At 25.6% G+C, this 15,012-nt stretch overlaps 1 protein-coding gene across 1 annotated transcript; it reads right to left on the bottom strand.

The window, feature by feature from the left end:
• Nucleotides 1–3,503: 3,503 nt before the first annotated feature.
• On the bottom strand, nucleotides 3,504–11,109 carry LOC107169439 (chorion peroxidase-like). Its single transcript, XM_015519169.2, has 14 exons — nucleotides 10,997–11,109; nucleotides 10,798–10,909; nucleotides 10,471–10,633; nucleotides 9,151–9,346; nucleotides 8,540–8,728; nucleotides 8,253–8,431; nucleotides 7,981–8,179; nucleotides 6,954–7,154; nucleotides 6,402–6,534; nucleotides 5,573–5,729; nucleotides 5,317–5,496; nucleotides 5,025–5,223; nucleotides 3,950–4,052; nucleotides 3,504–3,873 (listed from the first exon to the last, which is right to left on the bottom strand). The coding sequence occupies exons 2-14, from the start codon at nucleotides 10,827–10,829 to the stop codon at nucleotides 3,786–3,788; spliced, it is 2,019 nt and encodes a 672-aa protein (XP_015374655.2). The 5' UTR covers nucleotides 10,830–10,909; nucleotides 10,997–11,109; the 3' UTR covers nucleotides 3,504–3,785.
• Between the last annotated feature and the right edge of the window lie 3,903 nt (nucleotides 11,110–15,012).

Below are 15,012 nucleotides of genomic sequence, written 5' to 3' on the forward strand. Positions count from 1 at the left end.
ATATTGTATATATTTATATATCTTCGAACCACAAGATAAATATAAAAAATATTGTGTTCAAATTTTATTATAGACAATTTTTTAAGATCTCAAACACAAAAATTTATTTTTATAAAATGTTGGTGTTTATTATACCTAGTTTATTTTTTTAGTTATTGTACAATAGGTACCTATTGATTATTATTATGTTTTTTTGTTATTCATTGTTTTTAATATATAAACATATGTGTGAATATGTAGGTATCACAATAGTAGGTTAAACAATCCTTGTTTATTAATGGTCTTGGACTCTTGGGATTCCGAATTAATTGTTAATCAAATTATATCACTACATTTATTTGATATTAGTTTTTGTACAATAAAAAAAAAGTTATAAGATGTTCAAATCGTGTAACTGTATAACTCTATTTTAGATAAGTAATTAATTAAATTCTTCAATCGTTCTGTAAAATTATAATACCTATTATTCTATTATATTTTCTACTATTGTCATACAACATGCATATCATTCACAATATCACAGAATAATATTATTTAAGATAATTGATAGGACTATCATAAATAGTGACAATTGCGCATTATTATCCCCTAAATTATTGTTCTGTGCCTAAATATAGGTATTTATTATTTACTTTTTGCATGATATTATAATCGTATTACCAGTCACGGTAATACGTGATTAGGTAGTGAAAATAAGATATAATTTTGTGGTGATACTTACCATTTTAATTTTTAAATAGTTATCAGTGAAATTGTGATTAAAATAATTTTGTCAGAATATATTTCCAGTTTATCATTTATTATTCTTGGGTAATTCGGTATGTCCAATTAGTCAATAAGTTAATAAATGATTAGGGTTCAAAAGGTACAATGGCAATCATTAATTAATTGTTACTTATGTTATTACCTTGGGTTCAATGATATCAAATGTATGACTAACTTCTGGTCTTTACAATTATTGAAAACATTTTGAAAACCACAAATACTTTGAGAAAATGTATCTCACAAACGAATCAACGAAAAATAAAAATGTCAACACGTAAATTCACATTAAAATTGGGATTATTAATACATGATATTTTTATTATATGTTACCATTTGAAAATCAAAAGTTGATAGTGATTTCACCAATAAATGAAAGGACGAAAATAATTAAATATTATACGGTTTTAGAAAGACATAAACATAGAAGTTTAAAATAAAAATGCAAAAAAATTAATACTTTTCGAGATAATTAGTGTATCTACTTAAATGAAGCACTCTGTATATTATAATAAAATAAGAAATACTCAAATACCTAATTGTAATAAAATAATTTATCATACTTTTTTTAGATTCTAGATATTAAATCAGTAGATATTTGGGTTCTAAATAAAAAATGCCTAAACATAGTCTCTTGTATTACTTTGAGTAAATAGCATTTACATTTATATATTTTCCGTTGAGTTTTCTGGATGTTTTTAACCTGAGTTGGTTTCATTATTCATATTATACAATTTACATGTTTTTATGTTCATAATGTTGATTCCACGACAGTAACGTCGCCACACCGGCCGTAGTGGTATGTCGGAATGAACCGAACGTTTCGGAAACAGGTAACCGGAGACTGGAAGTTGTGTAATAAATTATTTGATGTTTTCGTTTAGAAATCGTAGGTAGGTACTGGTCAATGTATACCAGGGGTCTTCAATCTTTTTATGCAGCGGGCCACATATTACTTTTTTAAATCTTGCAGGCCGCATTCGTAGTAAAAACATGTAAGTATTTTATATAAAAATTTAGTTTTATTATTACAATTTTTAAAATTAGGTAGGTACATTTAAAATAACAAATTATTATTATTATTAAAACATATATAGTTAAACATTTTTTTTTTTAATTACAAATTTTTTATTTTATTTTTAATGTGAAAACTAGCAATGTTTTTCACTCACTAATTTTTCGATATTTGGTTGGATCTTGTTGACAATTGACATATTGTACAAATATTACGAAGAAAAAGTATGAAATTGAAACTTTTACACATAAATGAAAATATTGTGCTTGTTCCACGATTACGAACTAACAGACAATAATAGTTTTATCTTGGTAGGTAATTCAATTTATCTTATCGCATATTTCCGATAACGATAGCTTAACTGTTATAATTTTATTGAACTATAAAATGTACATGCTAAATTTAAAATGTGATCGCGGGCCGCATATACTGACAGACTGGACCGTGGGTTGAAGACCCCTGATCTATACCGTGGACTACGGGGAAACTGGTTGCTCTCTTCAGCGTTACGCAACCATATTTTTCTTAATCTTAATGTATCTATATTCATATATATATTTAAAATATAAACTTTAAATATTTATAATGATGATAATATATGTGGTGCCTAGTTTATAAAGTGATGCAGTCCTTATGTTTCATATACTTAAAACTTGTATCATATGATCTAAGGCTGGAATTATGAACAAGATGCTGTAATCTTGCACTTTATCAACCGGTGCTCCCACGTATGGTTTTTTAACATGTTCAGTTGAACTAACACGTTTCTTATCTTTTGTCCTTTTCTACATATTTCTACATATTTCTACCAGCAATACATTCGTACTTTTTATACGTATCAAAATATTCAGTTTATTTTGTTTTTGTATTTTTTGTATTATTACTATTATATCTGGCAGATAAATAGTACTGCCCCGCAATAACGATTAAAGTACATTTTGTACTTACAATAATATGTTTTAATCCACGATTTTATATTATTATTATGTGCACGTACTATTTAGAACACTTAAACTACCTATACAAAATAAAACCTGATTCAAGACTAACTAACCGTCTGCGATCGACAATCGACTATTTTAGTGTTTGTCACTGAAATATACATTTTAGATGTGATATAATTAACACAATTTAACTCTTTTACTTATTTCTCCAGTAGATATAATCAAGAATGTTGACAAATATTGCATACAATTATGGGACTCAGATTGGCGACAAATTACTAAAAACAAATTAAGGGAAATCAAACACACAGTCGAGCCATGACCTAAACTCAACTATTTAAGTAATCATGAACTGACTTAGAATTAGCCACACGAGAGTTATGCATGGATATCTAATGGAAAAGACCGAATTTGCTACATGCCACTCTTAAAATTTTATCATTACCGTTAAACACATCATAATCCACTTCCAAATTTTCAGGGAGGCCAGAAAAGAAATACTATGCTGACATAGAAAAAATAATCACATTTAAAAAAAAATTAAAATGTTTAACTTAATTTAACCTAATTTACATTATTATTAAGCTTCATTGTAAAAATCCCTTATATCCCATGATATTGATGCTGTAACAAACATAATAAAAAAAATTACTCAATTTATATTATTATAGTATTAAATTAAACTATTATGTTGGTATATACCTACCTATACATATATCAATAATGAATACATAATATGGTGATTGGTAATTGTTTTTACCATAATATAATATGAAACACGATTTTCAAATACCAATACTTAATACATTAAATATATTTTAAATTATGTTCAGACATCTATTTAGTTTACATCCTTATATAATTTTATCTACTAAACTCAATTCATAGTTATACAGTATTATGATTTGGTGAATATTATTTTTACGTACCACTCAAATATAATTTTAAAGAAAACCTCAAGAAGTTAATAATAAAAAAAAATTTAAAAATTAATGAAAAAAAAACGTAATTTATAGTCTTATAAAAAATATTTTTATAAACTATATTCATTTATATTGATTGAATTACAAATCTAATCTGTCGCTTAATTCTTCCCATTCTTTTAAATCCAAATAGAACTCGTCACATTTCAGTTTGCTTGTTGGAAATAAGCTAAAACACATTTAATATTACAAAAATATTATAAATTAATATTATAAAAAAACACATTTTTATATTTTATATTTACTTGTGATCGATTATTTTAAAAATGTCATTTTGTACGTCGTCCACGTTTGAAGTTGCACAGATAACATGGGCAAAAGTAATTTTCTGAATAACATTTAATTGATCTAGAAAACGTTTAATTAATTTATCATATAAAATCGTATGTCTCTAATGCATTATTTAATTTCTATAATTTATGATGTTTATTATTACATCATATATTAATCATATAATCCAGTATTTTACAATTTTTTTAAATAAACAAAAAATTCGAATTTAAAATTTTAGACAAATTAATTAATAATAATTTAAAATTAATTCAACTATTTTTTAAATCAGTTATTCTATGCTATCCATTTTTAAATCTGACGCTGCCAATTTTTAAAATAAAGTTTTTTAATCAGTTTTATATGCTATCTATACCTTGTGGCTTGTGCTACAGCCTACAAGTGTTCTTCGATGCTTATCAAATCACGTTAGAACTCATCATAGTTGACGTATTGGTAAAATACTAATAATAAAAAATATTCGAAGCGACTATTTATTATTTTTAATTTTAAAATGTGTCATTTTTATATAATTATAATTTATAAGTACATTTTTATTATCAACATATACTTACAGAACTTTTTGTTATATAATGATTTATGTCGAAAATATTTGCCAATTTATAGTGGTATGAAGTATAGTAATATTATTTATACAATGTTGATATTTTTTGATCAGTTATCACTTATCAATAAAATCAATGATTATTTATTTTAAATAGAAACAACTATGAATATTATTTAAATTAAATGTACTAATAAATTTTAACGTAGTATTAAAAACAACGACTTAAATACACTTGATGAAAAATACCAGTATTTTTTACAAAAAAAAAAAGCTCTATACACTTTAAAGCCATAATAAACCAATTTCGTTCATAATAATAAAATACATTGTCTGTACATACTCGTATTCGAATTAATTTTTCTTTCCACTACAATTCAAAAAACAGTGTACGACAAGACATAATAATACGAATATATTATATTAATAGGCATTACTATATTGAGTATTATTTTTATAGTACTATGTGGATTTGATTTATTCACCAATAGTAAAACTGCCAGGTTGTCCTTGTACATCGTAGAAAAATCGATCCCCAGCTTTGTATCGATAAAAACCATCGGCAATTATGCATCGTGCCGTCGGACCCACAATTGCACCATCACTGTGTTTTTCTAATAAAATACCGACCATTAAGTCAATATCGTTGACTGAGTTATAAAGCTCTTTTAGTTTCATTATATCCTAAAATAGATTAGAATTACAATATTTTATACTATATTATATATAACTAATATATACAACTATAATATGTATATATTTGATGATAAACTATACTTTTATATGAATCAGATCTACTAAGTCTTCAAAATCATTCGCCAATGGAAGTCCACAAAAATGCCTGACGTAGTTGTATGGCTGTAAGCCCACATCACGACCCCTAACAATATCAATTGTCAGTAAATCACGTCCTGTATATGGAGGTTCATTAAATTTAGCGAGCATAAAGTTGGATATCTATAAAATAAAAATATATTAATTTAATATTTTACACAAAATAATATAATATAAAATTGTAAAATAGTATAATTACATAAAAGTTGTACGATGGCTGAGACAATCGACCAGGTGTCTCCAAAAATCCTTTGAGTAATTTGTCAAAATTATTTTGTAAAGGTAACAAGTTTGATTCTCTCATCCAATCCGTAATGTTAATCGAAAATTCTGTTTCATAATCTTTATTCATAAAACTATTACCAAAAATTCAATATTAGTTTATTTTTATTAATTACGTTCAGTACCTATCTATTAAAAAGTGTAATTATTTTTAAAGTGAACATTTATATGCTTAATAGTATTCAGATTTTGGAAATAAATTTTTAAAATAATTTGAAGTCATAAAAACCACAATGATGAAAAAACTGATATTTCTTATATCGTTTTAATTTTTAATTTTTTTGAAGCTAAATATGTTTCTAGAAATTTCAAATAAAAAAATTAATTAGTTTAAAGTTTAGATGATCCGGATGGAGTAATACAATTATATCTTAAATGTTCGATACTACTTCGCTTGTTTAAGCTTGATAAGCTTAAAAGTTTAAAGTGTCAAAACACTTATAAAGTAAGTTAAAACAACTAACAATCTTTTTCATTGGAAATTCGATTTTTATGAATTTAAATTCTCATTGAATAGTTCAACTTTGGAATATGAAGGTAAAAAAGTTTGCTTTCGTATACAAAAATGAGCAATTTACAAAAATTAAAAAATATTTTTTTATTTTTTTATATTGCAATATGACTAGAAATTATCTCAATAAATATTTCTAAAAGCATTAATACACGTTAAGAAAATGTATACCTATATAACTTTTGAATAATTATCACCTTGTATCTATAATATTATTATTGGTAAAAAAAAATACTTGAATTGAACAGGTATAATCGAATGAAGAACTCGAAGAGCGGCGCTTGAAAATTCTTGCGACGTAGAAGGATTAATGGCAGGGTCATAAATATTCACTTCATTTAATCCATATATTTCAAGAAAATCTTCCCCTGTTCAAAATTTAAATACAGTATAATTTTTTTTTTTTATTAATTGTTTGAGGCATCAACTGTGCACATGCATTAGCTGGCGTTACATAATTATTTACATTAATTTCTTACATGCTAAATATTAATTAATTTCTACTTATTACCTATATTTACTAATTTGAACTACTGTCATGGGCGGATAGGTCATTTTTGGTCTACCAGAAAATTTTAAAAAGGGGCCTCCACATGAAAAAAATTTAATAATATATGATATTAAAGGGCCCCATTACAGAAATACGAAGGGGGGCCCACCGGGAATTGTCTGGTTGCCCGGTAGGCCTATCCACCTATGAATACAGTATAATAACAACAAAATATTTTAATATTTTTAAATTTCAATAAATTGTGCTATATGATTAAATATATTAAATTATACATACCGATAATTATAGGTAAGAAATCTTTATAGGCGATACGTTGAATAGTTGCAATGACTATTCTGCGAGATTCCTGGTAAAGCATTTCATCTGACCAATAAGGATTTATAGTTGACAGTTTAAAAGCGAGATAATTATGATACCTTAAGAATAACGTTTGCATAGCTGTAATTCCTAAATTTTGATTTCCATTATCCGGATCACCTATGAACATAATATACATGTAGATCATCACAATAAATTTAAAATAAAATGGTCTACAGTAGGTAAGGTTAGGTTAGACCTAGGTTATAACGAGTGTGTACTAACAACTTTCACAGATGTTAATTCAATGGTGCATTTTGAGGAGCAGGAGGTGATTTTTAGGGAAAACATGATCCAGTTTCACGTACGAAGATTTTACTGGAGGATTTGAGTACGAAGATCAATAGATCAGCATGATGAGAATCACAATAAATACTATCACTTTCGTGAGGGTTTAAACAACATATGTGTTAATAAATTAATATTTTAAAAAGCCCTAGTGTTTATGAAACATTATCATCGAAGCGTGATTACATAATGTTGAGATGTTGAGATATTAAAATATAGTATTTAGAATGTTTAGAGAATGATCGAAAAATTGATTGTAAAAATAATAATTTTTGAACTTATTTATTATTCAGATATTTTCTTATTAAATTTTTATATGTTGGAACACCAGAAAGTCAGGACGCCGGAATGGACGTGGATTTGCATATAAAATATGCGAGATTAGTATTAAAATGTGAAAACTGGTTCTCCAAGTATTTTCCTAAAATGACTACTACCACCTTTAATTGATAAATACGGAATGCTTTAGAACACTTAATTGATGATTTTAATCGATAATAAAAATAGTTTGACTTTAGTTAAGTAATAATTTTGATATCTCCTGACCAAAAATGAGTATAATATATTATTATACACAGTGATTCGAGGAATGAATATTGAATACCTATAACTAACATTTATAATAACTACGTCTATTTGACGTAAAGTTTGTATTAACCTGTGTCATATTCGACGTCACTTATTTTATGTACGGTAAGGTCTAAATTTTTGTTGGCCAAGTATGGACAGAACATTTGCCCATTGTTGCTTATTGAGAAATTAAGTCTTCCGCCTTCCATCATTCTAAGATGCTTTGCGTAACTCTCATCCGACCCATACACTTCAGATGCGTCAATAAAATGAGTATTATTGTTAATCTGAAATTTCCATTATTACTATTATCAACGTACTCTATGTAATTTTGTCCATAAACATTAATATTTTACTTACAAACGTTGTGGGATATAACGGACAGCTGTAATTTCTCGACGTTAACGAACGGAATAGTCCCATACAAAATATGTTATGCTTACTATAAACAGGGTCGTCAGGTGGATTTTCAACTACCATTTGACACTGTGTGAATGTTTTTCTTGCATTTTCGTCGACGCAACCATCAATCACTACACCTGCACACTCAAAAAAAAAAAAAACAATTTAAATAATCTTTTTAAAATACAATTTTATACAAATCATGAAATTTAACGATTTATGTTATTTGAAAATCGATTACGTACCGTTGTCATTTTTTGGAATGTCAAGAAACAGGCCTGACACGTCATGAGCTATTAATTGTCCAAACGGTAATAAAAGTACATTATTTTCATCGACTCGATATATTTCTTGATTCAAAAAGACTTTAATGTTGACCACTCTGGGACTAGGTAATGCACTTCCATTTGTTTGGAGTCGAAATTTATAAAAACCTTAAAAAAATAATCATGGCTTCAAACATTCAAACCTAATCAACATTGAATTTTCATCTTACTATAATATTATTAAACTATTTATTATTAAATATATATTAAATATATATATATATATATATATATATGTATTTATATAATAATCATATTTTAAGACAAAATAATAATATATAGGTACATTAGTTTATGTCAGATTTTATTAATATTATTTTAATTAATATTTCCACCTAAAAAAATTATATAGTCTATTAAAATATAGATATTTTTTATTATATATTGAATAACAATAATATTTATTTATTATGAATATAAACAATATTCTATTTATTTTTATTTATAGGTGTCATATTATAGACACAGAATACAAGATCAATACTCATTTACCATTTGTTTATTACTTTAAACTTGTATAATGATATTACCATCACTAAAATTAGCGTTCAGCAAACGAAAAAATGGTGTTTCTGCTGCACCCCACGTAGGTATTTTCAAATTATTACATGATCCGTTTATGCTTCTGTATCTAGCGAAAGGATTACATTTCACTTGAGGAGCACATTGCTTTAAGTAATCATCATTTGTGGTTGCAATACTTATAATATGATGAGAATTTCTTGTCTATAACAGTATATGAATTATGCAACAGTTATAAAAATCGAAGGTAAGTCAAATTAAGAAGTTTTATATTTTTATTTTTTTAGCAAAAATTTAAATAAATATTTAATGACTATAGTAATTACTAATATGACGTTATAACCACACGCATTGTATCCGTCTTAAAAACATTTAACAAACAAATTTTACATTCTGAATAATTCATTTAACTCTGTTATGTTTAATTTCAAAGTAGTAAATTTTAATTTATTTATACATTAAATCATATAATTTACAAAATTATTTTGGTAATTATAAATTTGTATAACAATTAATATGAAGATGTGTAGTTTTATAAATTATATAATATGTATTTGTATTCAATATGTATCCTTTAAAAATTAAGTATTTGATCGAGAACCTCATAAGTAATTAGTATCATGATTGAATTGTAAGTTTTAATTTTGTTTTAACATTTGTGTGACGTATATGTACTTAAGGTACTTAAGTATTTATAGATAGTTAAAATTTTCAAGTATAATACATACTCAAGGAAACAACTTTAAAGGAAATGCATAAAGTTACCTACAATGAACAATGAAGGTTTAACTGGTTAAAAAATTTTCCTAAATTATACCGAGCTTTCAATAGCTATAAAGACAGCAATATTATTCATCGTTTCGTCTCCAAAAATTGAGTTCAGGCCAAATCTGGATATTTCCCAGTATAAATAATTATGATTAATGAATGATACCACAACTACAATCGTCAAATTGATTATTGTAAGAGACACACGACACGATAGAAGAGTATTTTTTTGTTACAAGAATGTTTTGATTATTATTATTTAAAATCCTATAGAATTTTTATTGTTGGAAACAATGATATTACTATTCACAAAAAAATACAATTTTATTTAAAAAAAATGTATAGTCCTTGAATTTTTTTATGAACAAGAAGAGATACTATAAATTCTATTTAAAAATATATTAGTATGAGTATTTAGTATTGTATTTATAAAATACTCTAAATATCGCCGTAGATTACTAAATATTTAAATATTTATTTCTACACAAGTTTATCACCTAAATTGTCTAACACAATATTTTCTATTGAAAATGTACGTATGGTAATTTTAATCAAGTTACCTTAATGGTGTAACTGGATTTAGGTTGTATTTCATACTTAATGAAAACGTATAAAATATAAATAGCACCAAGTAATAATAATCCGAATAAAATCCAATTAAAAGACCACTTAAGCAGTTTATAGTTCCATTTAACTTTCGATTTCCTTTGATTTAACAATGGTCTAAAACGAGAATAATTATCATTTCATAATAAACAATTATTTAAATTTAATTAAGTATTAATATAATACAATTTATGTCTGTAAAATTAATATTAGCATTCATAATACTATATACATTATAAATAAAATGAATTTAAATATTTTATTTGTATCATAATAATTACTGGGTTTCATCACGTTGAGACGATGAATCCATATTTTAGGGATTTACCCTCTTAAGTTAGCAACGATGGTTATGTAAAATTACTAAAAACTGATAAATTCATATAGATAACTCTGGAAATTAAAACAAAAGGATTTTATACTTAACAAAATTAATTAAATTAAAAAGTCAAAAGTGTATAAAACAATTTGGTTTTTTACTTCATTGAAAAAATTAATATACACAACTCATTGAACGGTTTAGATCAAACTATTTGATACTGGTAATATATTTATTGATTTTACAAACCTATTAAGAAACCAAACATATACATATATATATATTATCACCACTTATATCTGTTGTATTTTTAATATGATAAGATAATTATAGATCGAGTTAGGTATATCAATAACAATTGATTTAATGATGCTTAGAAGGTAGGATGTTAAATAAATATAATAACTACAAACGAAATACATCTCTTAATTAATATATCAGTATTAAAAGCCTATCGGGTGTTCACAGAGATCGTGGACAATAAGAAGTTTTATTTTTTTAATTCACTGAAACACGAAATTTGACCATTTAACTTGAAATTCTTTTTTATAGCTAGAAAAATATTGGCGATTCCGTTCTAACAATTATATACTTTAAGCAAAATACCAACTAAATCTTATATATTTAATTTTTAGTTTTCTATTCTTTTAATACACCACATATAATTTATGTTTACTTGAAAGCAACACTTTAGATAATAAATGAATATATTGTGTACATCCTTGCCGTTATAAATATACCAGCTACAGAGCAATGTTCAAATAATGTATTTAATTCACAGAATTCAATAAATATTAATCTTAATTACTTCACTAATTTTTTTGTACGAAAAAAAAAATGTATTTATTTTATTTTCATTGATTATTTAATCACAACAAAAACTATTTAAATCTTGTAAATATGTACCTCTGGTTCTTTTTACCATAAAAATGCATATTATTTTTTTTACCACAAATTGTATTTCAACATATTGAATTAATTATTTTTTAGTTAATTAGTCTTTTATTAAGGTGTTATTAAATATATACATCATGTATTAACTTGACCCTTCTATGCATATCGTTTAAGTTCTAATTTATGGTTTAGAATAATATATTTTTTTTTGAAAATATTATTTCTCTGTGTAGTGTACATGTTATGTACTAGTTATTAAAATATTCATCACAGGTTAGTTGTTAACTTGAGATAGTTTTGATAGGTCAATGTTGATAACTACCTATGTTAAGCAATATAACTTAATATATTTATCAAATTCCTAGTTTATTTAACAATAAATGTTTAACATTAATAAAGAAAAAAGATATTAACTTAACTCAACTAAAAACAAATATTTATTTTTTTTAACCATATAATACAATTAGTACATCAACTCTTTTACTCAATGATTGAGCTACTAACATTTTAATATTAATTGTTTATAGTAAGTAACTTATTATTAGTACATTTTATGTAAATTCTTCTTACTATTCCTTCTTAATGTATACTAAAACGATTAAGGTAGGTAATTGTTTGTTTGTCCTCTATAAATTAAAAAAGCGGGTAAGTGGGTGTCGCTCTGCTGTACATTAAGTGGTGGGGTGGACCTCTGACTAGGGTAAGTTAGATTTGAATGCAATGATAGGTATCATTGTACCTATACGAAAAACGATTCTGAACGGAGATGATTTGTCAATCTAGGATATATTATATTTAAATATTGTCGTATATTCTATTTTGAAACAAATATTTTATTTTTCAATTAGGACGCATTTTGCATAAGGCATGATTCGAAGTTGGAAAATTGAGTCCCAAATGACCCTTACTCGGTAAATTGAGTCGCGGGGAATAATAGGTAGTAGGTAAGTTGAGTCTCAGAAAAAACAAGGTAGTAGGTAATTTGAGTCCCAGGGAAAAACGATTTATATGCATTTAAAATTTAAAAATATGTACTATAAAATTTTTATTTGTGATTTGTAGACATTCATTGACTGCATGTATATGATTTTGAATATTGCAACATGCATTTTTATTAACTATATAATTATTTTTTATGCAATAAAAATGCATGTTGCAATATTCAAAATCATATACATGCATTCAATGAATGTCCACAAATCACAAATAAAAATTTTATAGTGCACATTTTTAAATTTTAAATGCATATAAATCGTTTTTCCATGGGACTCAAATTACCTACTGTCTTATTTTTTCAGGGACTCAACTTACCTACTATCTATTTTTCCCGGGACTCAATTTACCGCTTTCAAAATGTACCAAACTTATCTCGGACTCAATTTACCTGGCCCCGCAGATTAATCAATTTTTCCAAAAACATTGCATGCAGTTATCATAATTTCACTATACCTTATATTATCATAGATATACATATACCTGATTTCATAAAAATTTAAAACTCAAACACTCAAAACATTTTTCCTATAATGACGCTTCGAGTTTTCTCTATATCTACTCGAAGGAAAACTTATGGAAAACTTAGTGTTGTATTTTTAATCCTTAGTTATAAACGCAAAAAATTTTATGATTTTTCAACTTTAAAATTACTTGCAAATTTTCGCGTTTTCGACAGATATCGTAAAAATTTGAACTATAAACGCTTATAAAAAAAAACCGTGACTAACGATTTTTAATTTTTTTTAGCTAGAATATGAACAACTCATAAGGAACCTTGTATTAAATTTCCAAGTTTTTTTGGTCATGTAAAATTTTTTTACTGACACTTCAAAAAAAGTTCTCATAAAAATCAAAAATTGCAGTGGTCTATAAATATCTAAAAAAGAGTCAATCATTTTGAAAATTAAACTGTATATAGATAACACTAACATAAACATTTAGTGAAAATTTCAAATATTTAAAGTGATTAGTTTTTGAATAACAACCATATAAAAAAATCGATTTTTTTGAAAACTGTTGGAAAATGTTAACTTTTGACTTCTATAAAGCACCAAGGATATTCACTTTTACATCGAAAACCACCCCCAAAGTTTGAAATTGAAGCATTATTTCGACTAGTTATGCTGTACACTGACACAAAAACAAAAAAAAAACACACATCATTGTAAAATCAATACATTCATCACCCCGATCAGAATCTAAAACTATTCGACTATCTTTAATAACAGTTATATAAATAGATTCCTTGAGATTCGAGGAAGGTTCGAACTTTCGTTTTCAGTCCATATAAGTTACTATAGGGTGGCTGACGCATAAGTTTCTTTTTCAGTTTACGCAAATCGAATCTTTTTTAGTTCATTTAAATGGTTAAAATTATAAAATATTAACTTTAGAATATCATTGTGTATTGAACCGTTCACTGACGTTTAACGGTTTCTGACAAATAAAACTAGTAGGTATATCACTTGCATGCAATGAACTAAAATTCAGGAATTAAATTTGCATGTGATTATAATGACTCTGAAGACCAATATTTTCGTACAATTATAACATAATGCATCAGCTGAACTTTTTACATGACAATTGTTGAATATCGGTAATGAGAAAATGGAAACCATTATTAGGTATAATAGTATCATTTATATAGTAGGTAAACAATGTATCAATTGTGAATAAACTGATTTAAAATCAAAGCAACTGCAGAAGAATTGATTTAAGATGTTTTCCCAAATATTGTACGATATCACGAAAATCATCAGTGTATATTGACACGTGCCACAGTTCAAAAATTGATATAAAAATGTAAATGTGTTAAAAATTATTTTCTAAATAAAATAAAATGTTCAGTTGTTATAACTATAATTTGAAAATGTATAATAAGGTTTCTCATTAGTAGCTCATACTATAATCTAAAAATCTAAAAATGTATGAACACAATTTGAGCATTAAGAATTATAAGTTAATGCACCTATATTACCTATCCACGATGACGTGGATTACTTCTTATTATAAAAAACATTTTATTGCGCAAGAATATAATATGTTGAGAATTAACTTCACCTATATAGTAGAAAAAATGATAAATCACTGAAGAGTGCATTATAATATTATATTATATTCGGTTTACGTAGTCAATTATACAAACATTCTATTTTTAATGCTATCCTTTTTCATAAACAGATGCCAATAACATTATAACAACCAATCAACACGTCAAACTAAGTGATTTAGAAAACATAATATCACTAGGTATATAGATTTATTATACTCCTCATACCAATCTAGG

This window comes from Diuraphis noxia, unplaced genomic scaffold, assembly GCF_037042655.1.
Source record: "Diuraphis noxia isolate RWA-SAM2 unplaced genomic scaffold, SU_Dnox_SAM2 contig0004, whole genome shotgun sequence".
Classification (NCBI taxonomy): Eukaryota; Metazoa; Arthropoda; class Insecta; order Hemiptera; family Aphididae; genus Diuraphis; species Diuraphis noxia.